Here is a 14505-nt window from a genome sequence, read left to right on the forward strand (position 1 = left end):
AAAGTATAAGTGATAATGAAGTTATGAATTGAATTACACATGAGCAATTACTGGAGTGACTGAAGCTATGGCCAGAGATCTAAGCCCTTTAGCCATTGATAACACAGCGATTCCTGTGTTAATTAATCAATACAGTAACCAGGAAGTATTAAGAATTGCTGCAGAATTCTTTCTTCCTCCTTTCCCTTTTCCTTCTGGTCAGGGATTCTCACTTGCCATGAACCTTTTAGGTATCAATACTTTAAGTAAATAAAATACCTAACTAGTTTATTTTGGTTCGCTTAATGACCACGACATCCATTTAACAATCGCTGCCGAAAAGACTGTTAAAATCAGATTGGTCACATAAGTGACCCATTTCCTCACTTATGACCGTAACGGTCAGCTCCATTATGCTCGTAACTCGAGGACTTCCTATAAACAGAAATGCTGAAAAGCACCAGTTTCTTGAGTTTCTTGCTCAAGCGTGTCCACTCAAAAGGAAAAGGGGGAAACCCCAGAAGCAGCCATGAACTCCTCTGAAAAAATTAAAAGCGGTTCCACCACAAAACCGCGCCCGACTAAACTGCGTCGCTGACGTCATCAACAGGACGACAACAGCGCGGAGACAGAAGCACGTTGTAAACCCTAAACCTAAAATTAACCCCTAAACCTAAACCTAACCCCCCTAAACCTAATCCTAAACCTAACCCTAAACCTAACCCTAACCCTAAACCTAACCCTTAACCTAACCCTAACCCTTAACTTAACCCTAAACCTAACCCTAAACCTAACCCTAAACCTAACCCTTAACCTAACCCTAACCCTTAACCTAACCCTAAACCTAACCCTTAACCTAACCCTTACCTTAAGTTGAATCGGCTTGCTTTCAAAGCGCTATTTAAAGCGCCCTTCTTTCTCCGCGCTGGCTGTTGTTGCCCTGTTGATGACGTCAGCGACGCGGTTTAATCGGCCGCGGCTTAGTCGAGCGTGGTTTTGACGGGTCACCGTTAAAAGCATTCTCCTTCATCAATTTAGAACCCTACTTTATCAGCGTTATGCTCACCTGGATAACAATCTTAAGGGCTTTGACTTTCTGATCGGAGGCCCAGGCATCCTTCAAGGATTGGTTGAGTTCTTCAATCCGGTTCGTGTAGTCTTGCTGGGTTAAGTTTAGCAATTCTTTTTGGGAACCCTGAGAAAGTATGAGGGGTGCAAAGAGTGAGTTATTATTATTTTTTTCAACAGTTTTCTCCTCTCGCTTTGGGAGAACAGCCTGGAAAATGCAGAATTGCTGGACTGAATGATACAAACCAGCTATTTGCTCCTATTCGCTCCTAAAGAATTCCTTTCCCTTCCAACAAGCATTTCTGTCTCATGGTTTACCTTAGGAGAACATACAGGTAGGTCCTCAACTTACAACCATTTGCTCAGTGACTGTTCATAGTTACTACAGCACTGGAAAAAAATGCCCTTTTTCACACACAGGACCATTGCAGCATGCCCATGGTCATGTGATCAAAATTCTGGTAGCTGGTTCATATTTATGACGGTTGCAGTGTCTTGGGGTCATGGGATTCCCTTTTGCGACCTTCTGACAAGCAAAGTCAATGGGGAAGCCTGATTCACTTGAATGTGTTACTAGCTTAACAACCGCAGTGATTCACTGAACAACTGTGGCAAAAAAGGTCGTAAAATGGGGTAAAACTTACTTAACTGTCTTGCTTAGTAATGGAGATTTTGGGCTCAATTGTGGTTTTAAAATGAGAATTGCCTGCATTTAAAAAAAATCTATGACAAATTACAGAACCAAAAGCTCTCATTTCAGTTTCCAGCACAACAGACTATGTGTAAATCCTAGAGGATGCTGAAAGAAAGGACAGACATTTCTTTGCCTTAAACATGAATTTTTGCTCACCTCTTCGAGATCATCCAATTCTTCTAGTCTGGTTCGTACTTTCTCTGAAACGGTGGATCCAGGAGTTGAGGCTTTTCCTGCAAATAATTACATGCTTTAAATTATACAATCCAATGCAATAAAGGAGGTTCCACAGTAATTTTGGACTGAATTAAAGAATAAATTATGCTCTGACAGTACCTGAAGAAAACAATTACAGGCAGTTAGAGTAGACATTTTCTGCTGTATATTTCAAACTTTTGTAATTGGCAGTATTTTAGACATTATGGGCCAAATTTCTGCTTTATAAAAGCCCTTGTAATCCTTTGTTTGGAAAACAAATGCGCAATTGCCCAACTTCTGGATTTTTTTTTAATAGTGTGAAAACTCCATGTGTATTAAAATAGAGGGTGTTAGTTCAGGAGGAAGTTCCTTCATGTCTGTAATAATTTTCCAAATAAGCAACATGTTTTATAGAAAAGAGAATAGCTGCAAAACTTTAAGTTAAATATTTGGAAGTGAATGTTTACCTTTTTCAGATCCCATGTATAAATTCTGCAAAGGAAACAGATGTTCAGTTTCAATTAGCAATTCCCAACTGTCCAGTTCTGTTACACAATCAAAGGCCAACAGTCCCTATCAAAATAGGTATGTCCTAGGAATTCAATCATTATATTTTGTAAACCAGCCAATTATAATTTCAAGTATGGTTTTGCAGCTCCAAAGGTTCCAGAAAGTAGGTCAGGAGAAAATATGACCCAATGCTAATTTTCAGCATGACTTCTTAAGTTATCTTTATTTTACAATAACTAGATTTCCCTCTTTAGGTTTTTGTTTTTTTGCATCCCCAACACCTTTGTGATGTTTAAACAAGATTAAAAGTGGACTCACTATGGACAGTTTCTCATTTGTTGTGTAGCGTGCCAGGATTTCACCACGTTTGCTTGACCAAGGTTCAAAGTCATTTCCCACAGACAAACTCTCCTCTTTATCTCGCTTCTTCCTGGCATTATCCTACAAAGGAGTATTAAAAAAACAGCATAACATTTTTACATAAACAAACAATGCTCCTTTTATGTTAAAACACCTGCCTTTTGTTAGCTAAATTGAGGATATTAAATATTACACCCCCACTAACTTAATGAATAAAAGCCACTGACAAGCATGACACTGTCAGAAATGTATATTTAAAAACCCATAATTAACTGCAGGCAAATCCATCAGCTATCCCGTAAAAGCAGACAGATTGGTTGATGATGATGTTCGTCATCGTATTTGAAGAGGTCCTTGACATCTAATTGGGGGGATGTCAAGATTTGTGCGAGAATTGGATTAAAGTGACAGAGAGGTGCGCAGAGTCAGCCTCATTCTCTCTTCCTGGATTCCATCTTGCTTCAATAGCAGGACAAGAGTCAAGACAGTTGGAGATGGGCTGGGCGTAGTGGTTTACCAGAGCATTTTTCGTGTCTTGCCATGCTCTTAGCGTACCACATCGCTTGCAGAGACCGTCTTCATCACCGTTGTCCTATTCTAGTAGGTTTCATCCGCTCAATCCGCCGGAATCTGTCTTCACATGCTTGGGATAGACAAGTCCCTATCTCACCGAAGGTCAATGACACAACGGCTACTCTCAACCTAGCTTGGCCAGCCTGTCAAAGCTGTTGCCAAGGGGGTGGCCACTGTGCATGCTACAGCTACTAGGAGCCACAGGTGAGAGTTGAGTGACAGGTGGGGACCAAAGGTGGACGAGCTGCCCCAAAAGCTGCCCTTTTAGGGCAGCTCTTGATTACCTATTGAGAGAAGCACAAATGAAGGCTAGTCTTTGGCTTCAGCACCATGGAGAGCTCAGTGCAAGACTCGTTAAACTGCTTACCTTCTTTGCAGTCTCCTATTCCTTTGAGGGCACCATTGAGTACCAGAACTGAAAATGACATATTTCCTACCATTTTGAGTCAGAAAACTCCCAAAATATAGTGTAAGAAGCTTAAAATGGAATAACAAAATACTTTCTCCCTTCTGTTCCTCCAAAATTGAATGCTGACCACAACATTGGGGAGGAGCCCATAAGTGTGAGGTGGCCCTATCCACTGTAGTCTTCACTATAAGGAATTTAAACATAGACATGCTTTTGCTGGCTTCCCAAAAAGTGGAGGCAATTGAACTCTCATCCAGATAGCTTCAGAGCCTGATTATGATGCACTGAGAACCCAAAAGAGAGACTCAGGAGATCTCTTTCTCTACTTGCTGTTAATTTTAATTTAAAGAGTTTGTGTTCTTTGCCTGCAACTTAGAAAATATAGAAGAGATATCATGGAGACATCATTGTTTGGCTAGGATGACATTAAAGAACATTCATTCCAGTTGGGTTGACCAGGACTTTCTTGAGTTCCTCCTGACTCAGGAGACATAAGAATTTTGAACACACACACAAACACACCTTTGCATAATGCAGGGGCAGCAGTAAAATCACCCCCCCTACATAACTGGTCTGAAATGATCTTACCATCGTCATGGTCAGCAGTGGATCAGCAGTAGCTGCAAACAAGGATAAGGGATCTGTGCCATCCAGGACGCTGCTGAGTGGGTCCAGCATTGAACTAGAGGAGGAGGAGGAGGTAGAGGATGTGCTTCCTTTACGACCCAATTTTTTTGTCTTCGATTCAGTAACCTGAGGAATAAAACAGCACATGTAAGAAATTTGCAGCCCAATCCTTTCCACACTTATTCCAAATAAAATGGCACTTATTCCAAGACCAGGCAAACCTGTGTAAGAGACCAGTTCTTGTCTATTTTGGGTTGAGATGCTCAACTCTGTGAGCCACCACTGTGAGCTAGGAATAGTTACTTTAGACAATGGAGAAGAATAACATTCAATGCTAGACAAAGTCTAATTCTGAACAAGCTTATAAAGAGTAGATCATGAATTAAAGTATAATCCACATGGTGCCACTATAAAACTAAACATTTTACCCGTGACCCGACAAAAGGGCGAACAACAAAACCGCGCCCGACTAAACCGCGTCGCTGACGTCATCAACGCGGCGACAACAGCCAGCGCGGAGAAAGAAGGGCGCTTTAAATAGCGCGTTGAAAGAAAGCCAATTTAACTTAAGGTAAGGGTTAGGTTTAGGGTTAGGTTTAGGGTTAGGTTAAGGGTTAGGTTTAAGGTTAGGGTTAGATTAAGGGTTAGCTTTAGGGTTAGGTTAAGGGTTAGGTTTAGGGTTAGGGTTGGGGTTAGGTTTAGGATTAGGTTAAGGGTTAGGTTTAGGGTTAGGTTTAGGATTAGGGTTAGGGGTTAAGTTTAGGTTTAGGGTTTACCGCGTGCTTCTTTCTCCGCGCTGTTGTCGCCCTGTTGATGACGTCAGCGACACAGTTTAGTTGGGCGCGGTTTTGTCGTTCGCCCTTTTGTCGGTGAACCATTTTACCACCACTGTAAATTGTGTATAATTTAATTTCCCTCATTTGAAGTCATACTCATGGTATCAGACCAAACTTTTTATGGACATGTGACAAATCAAAAAGGTCTTTCTCTTTTATTAATCAAACTTGATAATGATACTGTTGGTTGGCAATGTCACGGTTTCTGAAGATTACCAGATAAACCTACCATAATGGGTTTGAGTGGATGGAAATCACCAAATTCCACAGACACAGCTTCCAATCTGTATGATTCCAATTCACGCCCATAGTTTCGTATTCTTGCATGCCTGAAGGACAAAAGTAAACATATATATGTGTGTGTGTGTGTGTGTGTGTATTATATACATATGTACAGAGTAGACTGGCAACAAGTGGTTTTTTAGAGATTTATTAAATTTATTTGCCGCCCCCTCACCAAATTCTAATTCCAATCACTATAACCAGCATGGGACAACCATAATGATGGGAAGACCAAACTAATAGCATCTGAAGAACCAAACTTGAGATATACCATAATTCAATGAAAATAAATTTTATCAAGGCAAGTTGCAAGAAAAAATCATTGTCATCAGTTCAACACTGGTATTTAAGATTTATGCCCTAAGATGAATCACCAGTGACACCAACTGGCATTAAAAAGAAATGAACGTAAAATAATCTTTCTTCCCAAAAGTTAACTTTTGGACTGACACATTGCTGGAAACTACATCTTTGTTTAATGTTGGCATATTGAAGGAAACCATAAGGACTGGATTCAACCAATGTGGTCAGCTATAAGTCAGTTTGCCATTGTGAAGTCTGTCACATTATTTGAAAAATATACACTTCTCTGTCATAAACTGAATTAGGAAGTAAAGACCTGACCACTGGTGGAATAGAAGATATTTCATCCATATTTCCCTACTCACACATTTCTTCTGGAAGCCTTTTTTTGTGTGATGTAGTTAAGGGATGTGACAGCGCACTTAAAAGTCTAGAATTTTCTCAAATCACACTTTCCCCTTTCAAGATAATTAACTTAAAACCTTTATTTTGGCGATTTAACTATTCCCATATAAACGGTACCACTTGCCGCACAATCTTTTCTTGTTTACGGGACAATAGAAAAAAAATCAAATCATCTTTTAAAGATACATTTAGCTATACTGTTTTGTTTTGTTTTATTTGAATAGGGGTTTCATTTCTGAAAAAGTTTTCCTCGGTCTGGAATTTTCCTTGGTCAAGCAAAGATAGCAGCATCAACATCAACTCCAATCAATGGAATCCTAGTGGATAACCATTTAAATATGAGCCAGCTGTGTGCAGAAGCTGCCAAAAAAGGCAACACAGCTCTAGACTGCATCAACAGAGGGATAGAATTAAGATCATGTGAAGGGTTAATACCACTTTATAATGCCTTGGTAAGGCCACACTTGCAAAACAGCATTCAGTTTTAGTCATCACAATGTAAGAAAGATGTTGAGACTCTGGAAAGAGCGCAGAGAAGAGCAACAAAGATGATTAGGGGACTGGAGGCTAAAACAGATGAAGAACGGTTGCAGGAACTGGGTATGTCTAGTTTAATGAAAAGGAGGACTAGGGGAGACATGATAGCAGTCTTCCAATATCTCAGGGGCTGCCACAAAGAAGAGGGAGTCAAACTATTCTCCAAAGCAACTGAGGGCAGGACAAGAAGCAATGGGTGGAAACTAATCAAGGAGAGAAGCAACTTAGAACTAAGGAGAAACTTCCTTAGAGTTAAAACAATTAATCAGTGGAACAGAAGTTGCCTCCAGAAGTTGTAAATGCTCCAACACTGGAAGTTTTAAAGAAGATGTTGGATAGCCATTTGTTTGAAGTGGTGTAGGGTTTCCTGCCTAAACAGGGGGTTGGACTAGAAGACCTCCAAGGTCCCTTCCAACTCTGTTGTTCTATTCTATTCTATTCTATTCTATTCTATTCTATTCTATTCTATTCTATTCTAAACATTTATCTGAAATGGTGTAGGGTTTCCTGCCTAAGCAGGGGGTTGGACTAGAAGACCTCCAAAGTCCCTTCCAATTCTGTTGTTCTATTCTATTCTATTCTATTCTATTCTAAACATTTGTCTGAAATGGTGTAGGGTTTCCTGCCTAAGCAGGGGGTTGGACTAGAAGACCTCCAAGGTCCCTTCCAACTCTGTTATTCTAACCTTTTAAAATTCTTTTTTTAAAAATCTCTTTAATACCCTTTTTTCCAAGACAGTCCTTCATTCCCCCCCCCGTCCCGCCCCCAAGGAACCAGAGTCACTGGAGAATATCCCTGTTGCATTTCCACCTGCCCAAGCCTCGCTGAAAGCCTTAAGGCTGCTTTTCATGTCACAACAATACACCACCACCCCCCGGGAAGACAAAGCCCATCCTTCTCAGCCGGTGCAGGATGATGGGAGTTGTCATCCCGACGCCTCTAAGGAAGACCACGGAGGGAGCCGCCCTCTCAAGCCCGGGCGCCCCCTCCCCAGTCGAGCCTGCGGCCTAGTGTCCTCTGAGGGGGGTGGGGGGTAAAAAGGGCGGGAAAACCGAGGCTCCCTCATTTGAGGGGGGGGAATCCCTCCTGTTCCTTCTTTTCCTCCCTCCCTCCCCGCCGCGATTCTCACCAAGGAAAGGCAGCCATCTTGGTTCCCTCACGTGACTCCCCGCCCGCCAGCGCCGCCCGACGCCGCAGCGGCCACGTTGGAGAAGGGCGCTTGCCCGGTTGCCTTGGCTATCGAGGGGCGGGGCGAGCGGGGCGAGGGGCTCTGCTTGGAACCTATTAGGGCAGTGTTTCTCAACCTTGGCAACTTGAAGATGTCTGGACTTCAATTCCCAGAATTCCCCAGCCAGCGAATGCTGGCTGGGGAATTCTGGGAGTTGAAGTCCGGACATCTTCAAGTTGCCACGGTTGAGAAACACTGTATTAGGGGAAGGAAAGGTTTTGAGCTGAATAACTTTAGGCTTGTGTTGAACCTGGCTTAGGCTGGTTTCCCCAAGCTATGTTGGCTTATCTGCAAGGGACTCAACGTTTAAAGCAATTTTTTTCTTAACCTTGACAGTTTTGCAGCTGTGTGGACTCCACAACTCCCAGAGTTCCCTGGCTGGGAAATCCCCCCCCCCCCCCGTTGACTGGGGAATTCTGGGAGTTGGAGTCCACGCAGCTGCAAAGCTGCCAAAATTAAGAAAGGCTGTTTTTTTAGAAGCTTCCTACTAAATCATGAATAAAGGATGCGGTGGCTCAGTGGGTAAGACGCTGAGGTTGTCGATCAGAAAGGTCGGCAGTTCGGCGGTTCGAATCCCTAGCGCTGTGTAACGGAGTGAGCTCCAGTTACTTGTCCCAGCTTCTGCCAACTTTGCAGTTTGAAAGCATATAAAAAATGAAAGTAGAATCAGAATTCTACCAGATATGGCATAAATGGTATAGGGGGATGGAGGAAAGAAACAAAAATCAATGAAGGAATATAACAAAACTCAAAAATATTAGTTATGAGTAAAATAAGAGGGTTAAGAATGGTGAAATCCAAATGAAATACAGTAGAAGGGGAAATAATATAAGGTGAGCGGTATCAATTGATAATTGCTATTAGAAAGAACAGGAAACTCCTGTTCGTATTGTATTGTGTAAATGTGGCGTACGTCTAAGTTTTGTGTGTGTGTATTTTACAAGTTTGTTAATAAAAAATTTTTTTAAAAATGAAAGCAGAAAAATAGGGACCACTTTGGTGGGAAGGTTAACAGTGTTCCGTGTACCTTTGGCATTTAGTCATGCCGGCCACATGACCACGGAGACATCTTCGGGCAGCACTGGCTCTTTGGCTTTGAAACCGAGATGAACACCGCCCCCTAGAGCCGGGAACGACTAGCACATAGGTGCGAAGGGAACCTTTACCTTTATCTTACTAAATCATGGCATTGCAGTGCAAATTTGGCTGAAGGTGGCTTATCCAACAAACCCAGAGCTTGGGGTGAAACAAGGCTTATAGTCAACCAGTTGTGACTGGGGGCAATGTTGGAATTAATTCTTAGAATTGTTAGGATCCCTTGTGTCCTCTCCCCCCCCCCCTTCCAGCATCTTATTTACCCTCTGGAATCCTAGCTGCTTGGCTGATGGAACTAGTAGGGCAGTCCCAAAAGTGTTTGACTCCAGAATCAAAAGATGTCCGTGTTTTGCTAGCTGAAGAAAATCAATAAGCAGCAAGTACAAAGCAATCCATTTAAAGTGTTAGTTTTTTAAAAATGTTCCCTGTCTGATCACTGTCTCACAGCTAGATGTGAAGGTGTTATAGTTAAAAAGTGACGTCTGCATGGTTTCATCGTCCAAAATTATCCTTGGCATCACAGAAACGGGTTGAGGAAGAAAGTGTATATATGCACGCACGCACACAAATACTGAGATTTTTTTTTAAAAAAAAAGTTTAATTGTGTAATATACCAAGATATTTTTTTAAAAAGGACAAGTGAAAACCAATATATAAAAATAAGGCTTATAATATAGCATGGCACTGCACTCAAAAAAAGGCAAACAAATATTGAGAATAAATAAATAGGAAACATTAAGTTACAAAAGGCATCCTGGCCATAGGCTGTTAATTTATAAATAAAATATCAAAAGGTCCACTTAAATTACTGAACTTGTACTTAAAAACATGCTTCTATTTACATGCAGCCTATGTCTAACTCCACAGCACACAATCAGATTACTTTTAGCATCGACACAACATGTAAACTGTAGCTTAACATGCAAGGTAACAACCACAGTTTTTAACTCAGCTTGTGAATCTTCAGTTCAGGTTTTCTGAACCTCAGGCAAGAGCTTGGAAAATAGATTTAAAACCAGAATGCGGTAAATTATTTCCGGGACAAGCACTTGCATTATGCTCCTCAAATTAGCCATGAGCAATCTTTAAAACCATGATTGATTACATCGCAATTTGTGGCTTGTCCATTTTTACCATGAAAGCAGAGCCAACCTCTGCGGTTCATGGATTCCTACTTCAAACCTCCCTTCAGATAAGCAGGTAAAACAAGCAAAGAAGCATGTTTGTTAAAAAGCCGGAAATACAAAGGATTTGTGCAAAGCTCAAACCAGATGCTGGTTTGACCAAATGCTCGTCGTGAAGTTGGGGATGGCTTATACATCCTGGTTTAGTCAGGATGAGAAAGCTGGGGCTGAGTGTTGCTTAAAATTTTATTTTGTTGACTTGTTTTTCCATCTATATGGGATTTTTGTCTACAATAAACCAGGATAACCTAGCAAGCTTGGCTTATCATTCTATCAATAATCCTTGACTTTTTTTTTTTACACTGGCATCAAGACAGCCCAAATGTGATTTTAAAACATTGCATGATGTAATAAAAGCATTAGAAGATGCACATAAATTTATAAGCATCCCGGTATAAGTAATTGTATCCATGTATAAAGTTAACCTCATTTTTCTTTACAGCTGAACCTTTTAATTGTTCAATTTGTGGGAATGATTTCAGTGACACAACTTCTAAAACCTCTATCACTGGCAAAATATTAATACCACCTGAACATGTAAAATTAACATTAGACATTAACTGTGACTCAAGATGCTACTGGGATAAAGCACTACTAAGCTAAAAGCAACACAATAATTTATTTCCCAACGTGGTCTTGTTTCAATCTTTCACAACCACACTAAAATCCACTGCACGTTCCCCCCCCTCTCCAAAACAATATTTACATAAATACAATTTGTATTCTGAAATTGTTTTTCTTCATCCAGCTTTTCTGTGAAATTAAGATTGCGGTTAATTTCATTTTATACGTTGAAAGAGAAAAGGTGGACAATATTAGTCCAATTTACCATTAGTCCAATGTTAACTAAGTAACCTTGGACTAATATATGTTGCATAATATTAGTCCAACTTACTATTATCACTGGCCATTCATTATTCAAATATTGTTTATAAAGAATGCCACCAGATATCTAGATTTAAAAAAAGAGAAATGAGGCAAATGCTTCGCAAAATAGCCAGTGGTTGTTATCATTTGTTAAAGAGGAGGTTTCTAGTTCGCTTAGTATGAAAAACACGTCTGATAGTATCTTATAAACAACACAGCATATTCAGAAACAAGACCTCAGCCAGAAAAAAAAGAGGTGGGTGAACACAATATTTATACCCTGTGATTCATAGCATCATTGCTGAAACCTTAAAGCAGGGGTCTCCAACCTTGGCGACTTTAAGGCTTTAATGGACTTCAACTGCCAGAATTCCTCAGGCAGTTTTGGCTGAGGAATTCAAGGAGTTGAAGTCCACAAGTCTTAAAAGTCGCCAAGATTGGAGACCCCTGCCTTAAAGAAACATATGTTCAATGTTATGACCCTCCTGATTTCCAGAGGACTGAAGTGGCCAAGAGAAGCTTTGTGTAACCCAAAAGTGCAGCCATTTTTGGAAGCGATCCAGAGAGCTAAGAGCAAAATTTCCTTTTCAGAAGTGCTTTGAACCCCACCCCACCCCAAAGCGTGACAGAGGGAAGCAGGAATGCAGGACGTCTAAAGCAATCACACTTTGGGGTTATTTATTGCACAATTGAAAAATGCAGCCCTGGTTTAGAAGGTTGCTTGAAGAATCCCCTTGAAAATATCTACTCGAGGGAGTAAGCAAAGCACAAAACCCAGAACTCAAATGGAAGAGTTGCTTTCATATTCACATTCGTATTCCCTTCGCCTTCATTCATTCATTGCCGTTCCAGAGTCTTCTAAGTCTCTTGAACACGACCACGCACAGACCTCTCCTCGACCCGTGTTCCTTGAAGGAGCATCTGGAGAACCCTGAAAGACAATGCTTAAGCCACTTCCTTAGCCGAGGGAATGCTGCCTTCTTAGGTTGTCGCAACATTTGGCTTCTTTCTTGGGATTCTTCTGGCAGATGCTCCTGAAAGCAAAAATCAGAAATAACTCGGTCTTGTTTATTAAAAGGGAACGAGCTTAAAAGGCCAACAAATTTGTCCCAAGCAAGCAGTTATAAAGCAGACGCAAATGGAACTTTTGTTCTGAAGGGCAGCTTAGTAGAGGAACACCATAAAGAGTCAAACTGTGTACAGAAATAAATAATGGCACAGCTTAAGCAGGCTTGGGAGGTTTAAATGCCTGAACTTCTAAGAAACTCAGCAGGCCTATGTTAAAATTCTGTCTGTAGCCCATGGGTTTATACAGCAAATACACCTGGCAGATTTTAGATTATTTTGTCAGAACAATTCACGTTGGAAAAAATCATTGTGATCGTTCTAGACAAACTATGTGGAGATTACTAAAAAGCAGCGACATCTCCCTGCCAACAAAAGTGTGCATAATCAAAGCTATGGTTTTCCCTGTTGCAATGGATGGCTGTGAAAGTTGGACCATAAGAAAGGCTGAGCGCCAAAGAATGGAAGCCTTTGAACTCTGGTGCTGGAGAAGACTCCTGCGAGTCCCTTGGACTGCAAGGCCATCCAACCGGTCAGTCCTAGAGGAGATCCACCCTGGCTGCTCTCATGCTGGGAACGATGGAGGGCAAAAGAAGGACTGCAAGGCGATCCAACCAGTCTTAGAGATCAACCCTGACTGCTTTTAGAAGGCCAGATCCTGAAGAGGAAACTCAAAGACTTTGGCCACCTAATGAGAAGGAAGAAGGACTCCCTGGAGAAGAGCCTCATGGTGGGAACGATGGAGGGCAAAAGAAGAAGAAGGGGACGACAGAGAAGGAGGTGGCTGGATGGAGTCACCGAAGCAATCGGCATGAGCTTAATGGACTCCAGAGGATGGTAGAGGACAAGAAGGCCTAGAGGAACGTTGTCCATGGGGTCGTGATGGGTCAGACATGACTTCACAACTAACAATAAAAATAAACTGTAATAAATTAATCATGGCTTATTAAATAAACCAGAATAGCAGACATGCACACACACACACACTGCTTTTCAACCCATGAGTCCTGGAGTCTGGGGAAGGCTCTGATGAGGGCTCTGGGTCGGAGGCAGAGAGGGGGCCAGGGCCATATTTCAGTTATCAGCTGCTTTAAGAGTCAGAAATCAGTGAGGCAGAGGAACAGCTGGAGCCTGTTCCCAGTGTGCGCATGCGCAGAGTTGCCAGACGAAGGGAACGGCTAAAGAACAGGGGTCGACTTGGGAGGAAGGCCACAGGTGGACAATGAATGGCCCCTCCCAGAGGAAATACAAGAGGAGGGAAAGGGGAGTGGAGTTTGCAGGAGACAATTAGTTCGCTTCATTGGTTCGTGACTCTCCAAGACTCCTTGCCAGGTTTTGCAGAGACCGTCCTGGCAGCTCTCCAAGCCAGAGAAGGTCTGTGACTGTAAATGCTCCCTCGAAAGACTTTGCTGGATGTGAATGAGCAGAATTCACAGTCAATTAATCAAAGTGATTTTTGTCGGGATCAGGAGTTGGCTTCAGGCTCTTGGGAAGCCTCAGTCAGAACAGTAAGTTGAGGAATACCTGTGAACCCTTTCTGCCTTTTATTCTAAATTAATGTTAGCTTTTCTGAAACCCTTTGTATCTCCTCAAAAAGAAAGGTCCCCATGCACAGCACGATTAGTATCCAAGATCTTCTAAGGCCACCCATTTCCCCTCATCATATTACATACATATGATTTATGTATGTGGCACGAACATGCACAATCGTGTGAGAAACAGGTTAAGTGTTCCAGCCAGGAAGTTTTAGTTAAAACACACAAACAAAACCCCAACGTTCAGGCATCAGGTGTTATCCACAAAACAAAACCGCAACTAAAAAAAAATGTAAATACTGTGTTTCCCCCGAAAATAAGAGAGGGTCTTATTTTCTTTTGACCCCCGAAATAAGCACTTGGCTTTTTTTTCGGGGAGGTCTTATTATTTTTGAAGTGCAGGTGGCGGCGAACATGGTCACCTCATGGCTGCTGCTGTGTGGCAATATTTTGGAGGAGGGCTTATTTTAGGGTTCACCGACAAAAGCGTGCCCAGCTAAACCGCAGTGACGAAACCGCGAGTTCTAAACCGCACTGACGAATGAGCGCTGAATCGCGCCAACAACAGCGCCGACAGAAGCGTGCTGTAAACCTAAACCTAACCCTAACGCTAACCCTAAACCTAACCCTTACCTTAAATCGCGCTTCTGTGGACACGCTGTTGTCGGCGCGTTGATGATGTCGTGGTTTTAGTGACGCGGTCTTGTCGGCGCGCTTTTGTCGTATTTTAGCGCATGAGCTCAAAAGCCC

General features: G+C 41.9%; 2 protein-coding genes across 6 annotated transcripts in view; both read right to left on the minus strand.

Annotated features, from left to right (window-relative positions):
- VPS35L (VPS35 endosomal protein sorting factor like) overlaps window positions 1-7977 on the minus strand; it is a 58980-nt gene extending 51003 nt beyond the window's left edge. The window contains exons 1-7 of the mRNA XM_087729519.1: window positions 7911-7977; window positions 5484-5583; window positions 4380-4544; window positions 2768-2890; window positions 2407-2431; window positions 1898-1974; window positions 1046-1174 (exon numbers count right to left, since the gene is read on the minus strand). Coding sequence (XP_087585645.1) covers window positions 1046-1174; window positions 1898-1974; window positions 2407-2431; window positions 2768-2890; window positions 4380-4544; window positions 5484-5583; window positions 7911-7927 — 636 coding nt within the window. The 5' untranslated portion in view covers window positions 7928-7977. The remainder of the gene's footprint in view (window positions 1-1045; window positions 1175-1897; window positions 1975-2406; window positions 2432-2767; window positions 2891-4379; window positions 4545-5483; window positions 5584-7910) is intronic.
- Window positions 7978-11549: 3572 nt separating this feature from the next.
- Window positions 11550-14505, minus strand: part of CCP110 (centriolar coiled-coil protein 110) — a 29500-nt gene continuing 26544 nt past the window's right edge. For all 5 annotated transcript variants that reach the window (XM_087701743.1, XM_087701746.1, XM_087701744.1 and 2 more), the window contains one exon: window positions 11550-12189. In XM_087701743.1, the coding sequence (XP_087557869.1) occupies window positions 12137-12189 (53 nt within the window). In that variant the 3' untranslated portion in view covers window positions 11550-12136. The remainder of the gene's footprint in view (window positions 12190-14505) is intronic.

This window comes from Thamnophis sirtalis, unplaced genomic scaffold (genome assembly GCF_051295495.1).
Source record: "Thamnophis sirtalis isolate CommonGarterSnake01/CBP01778 unplaced genomic scaffold, rThaSir2_p1.2 scaffold_14, whole genome shotgun sequence".
NCBI lineage: Eukaryota > Metazoa > Chordata > Lepidosauria > Squamata > Natricidae > Thamnophis > Thamnophis sirtalis.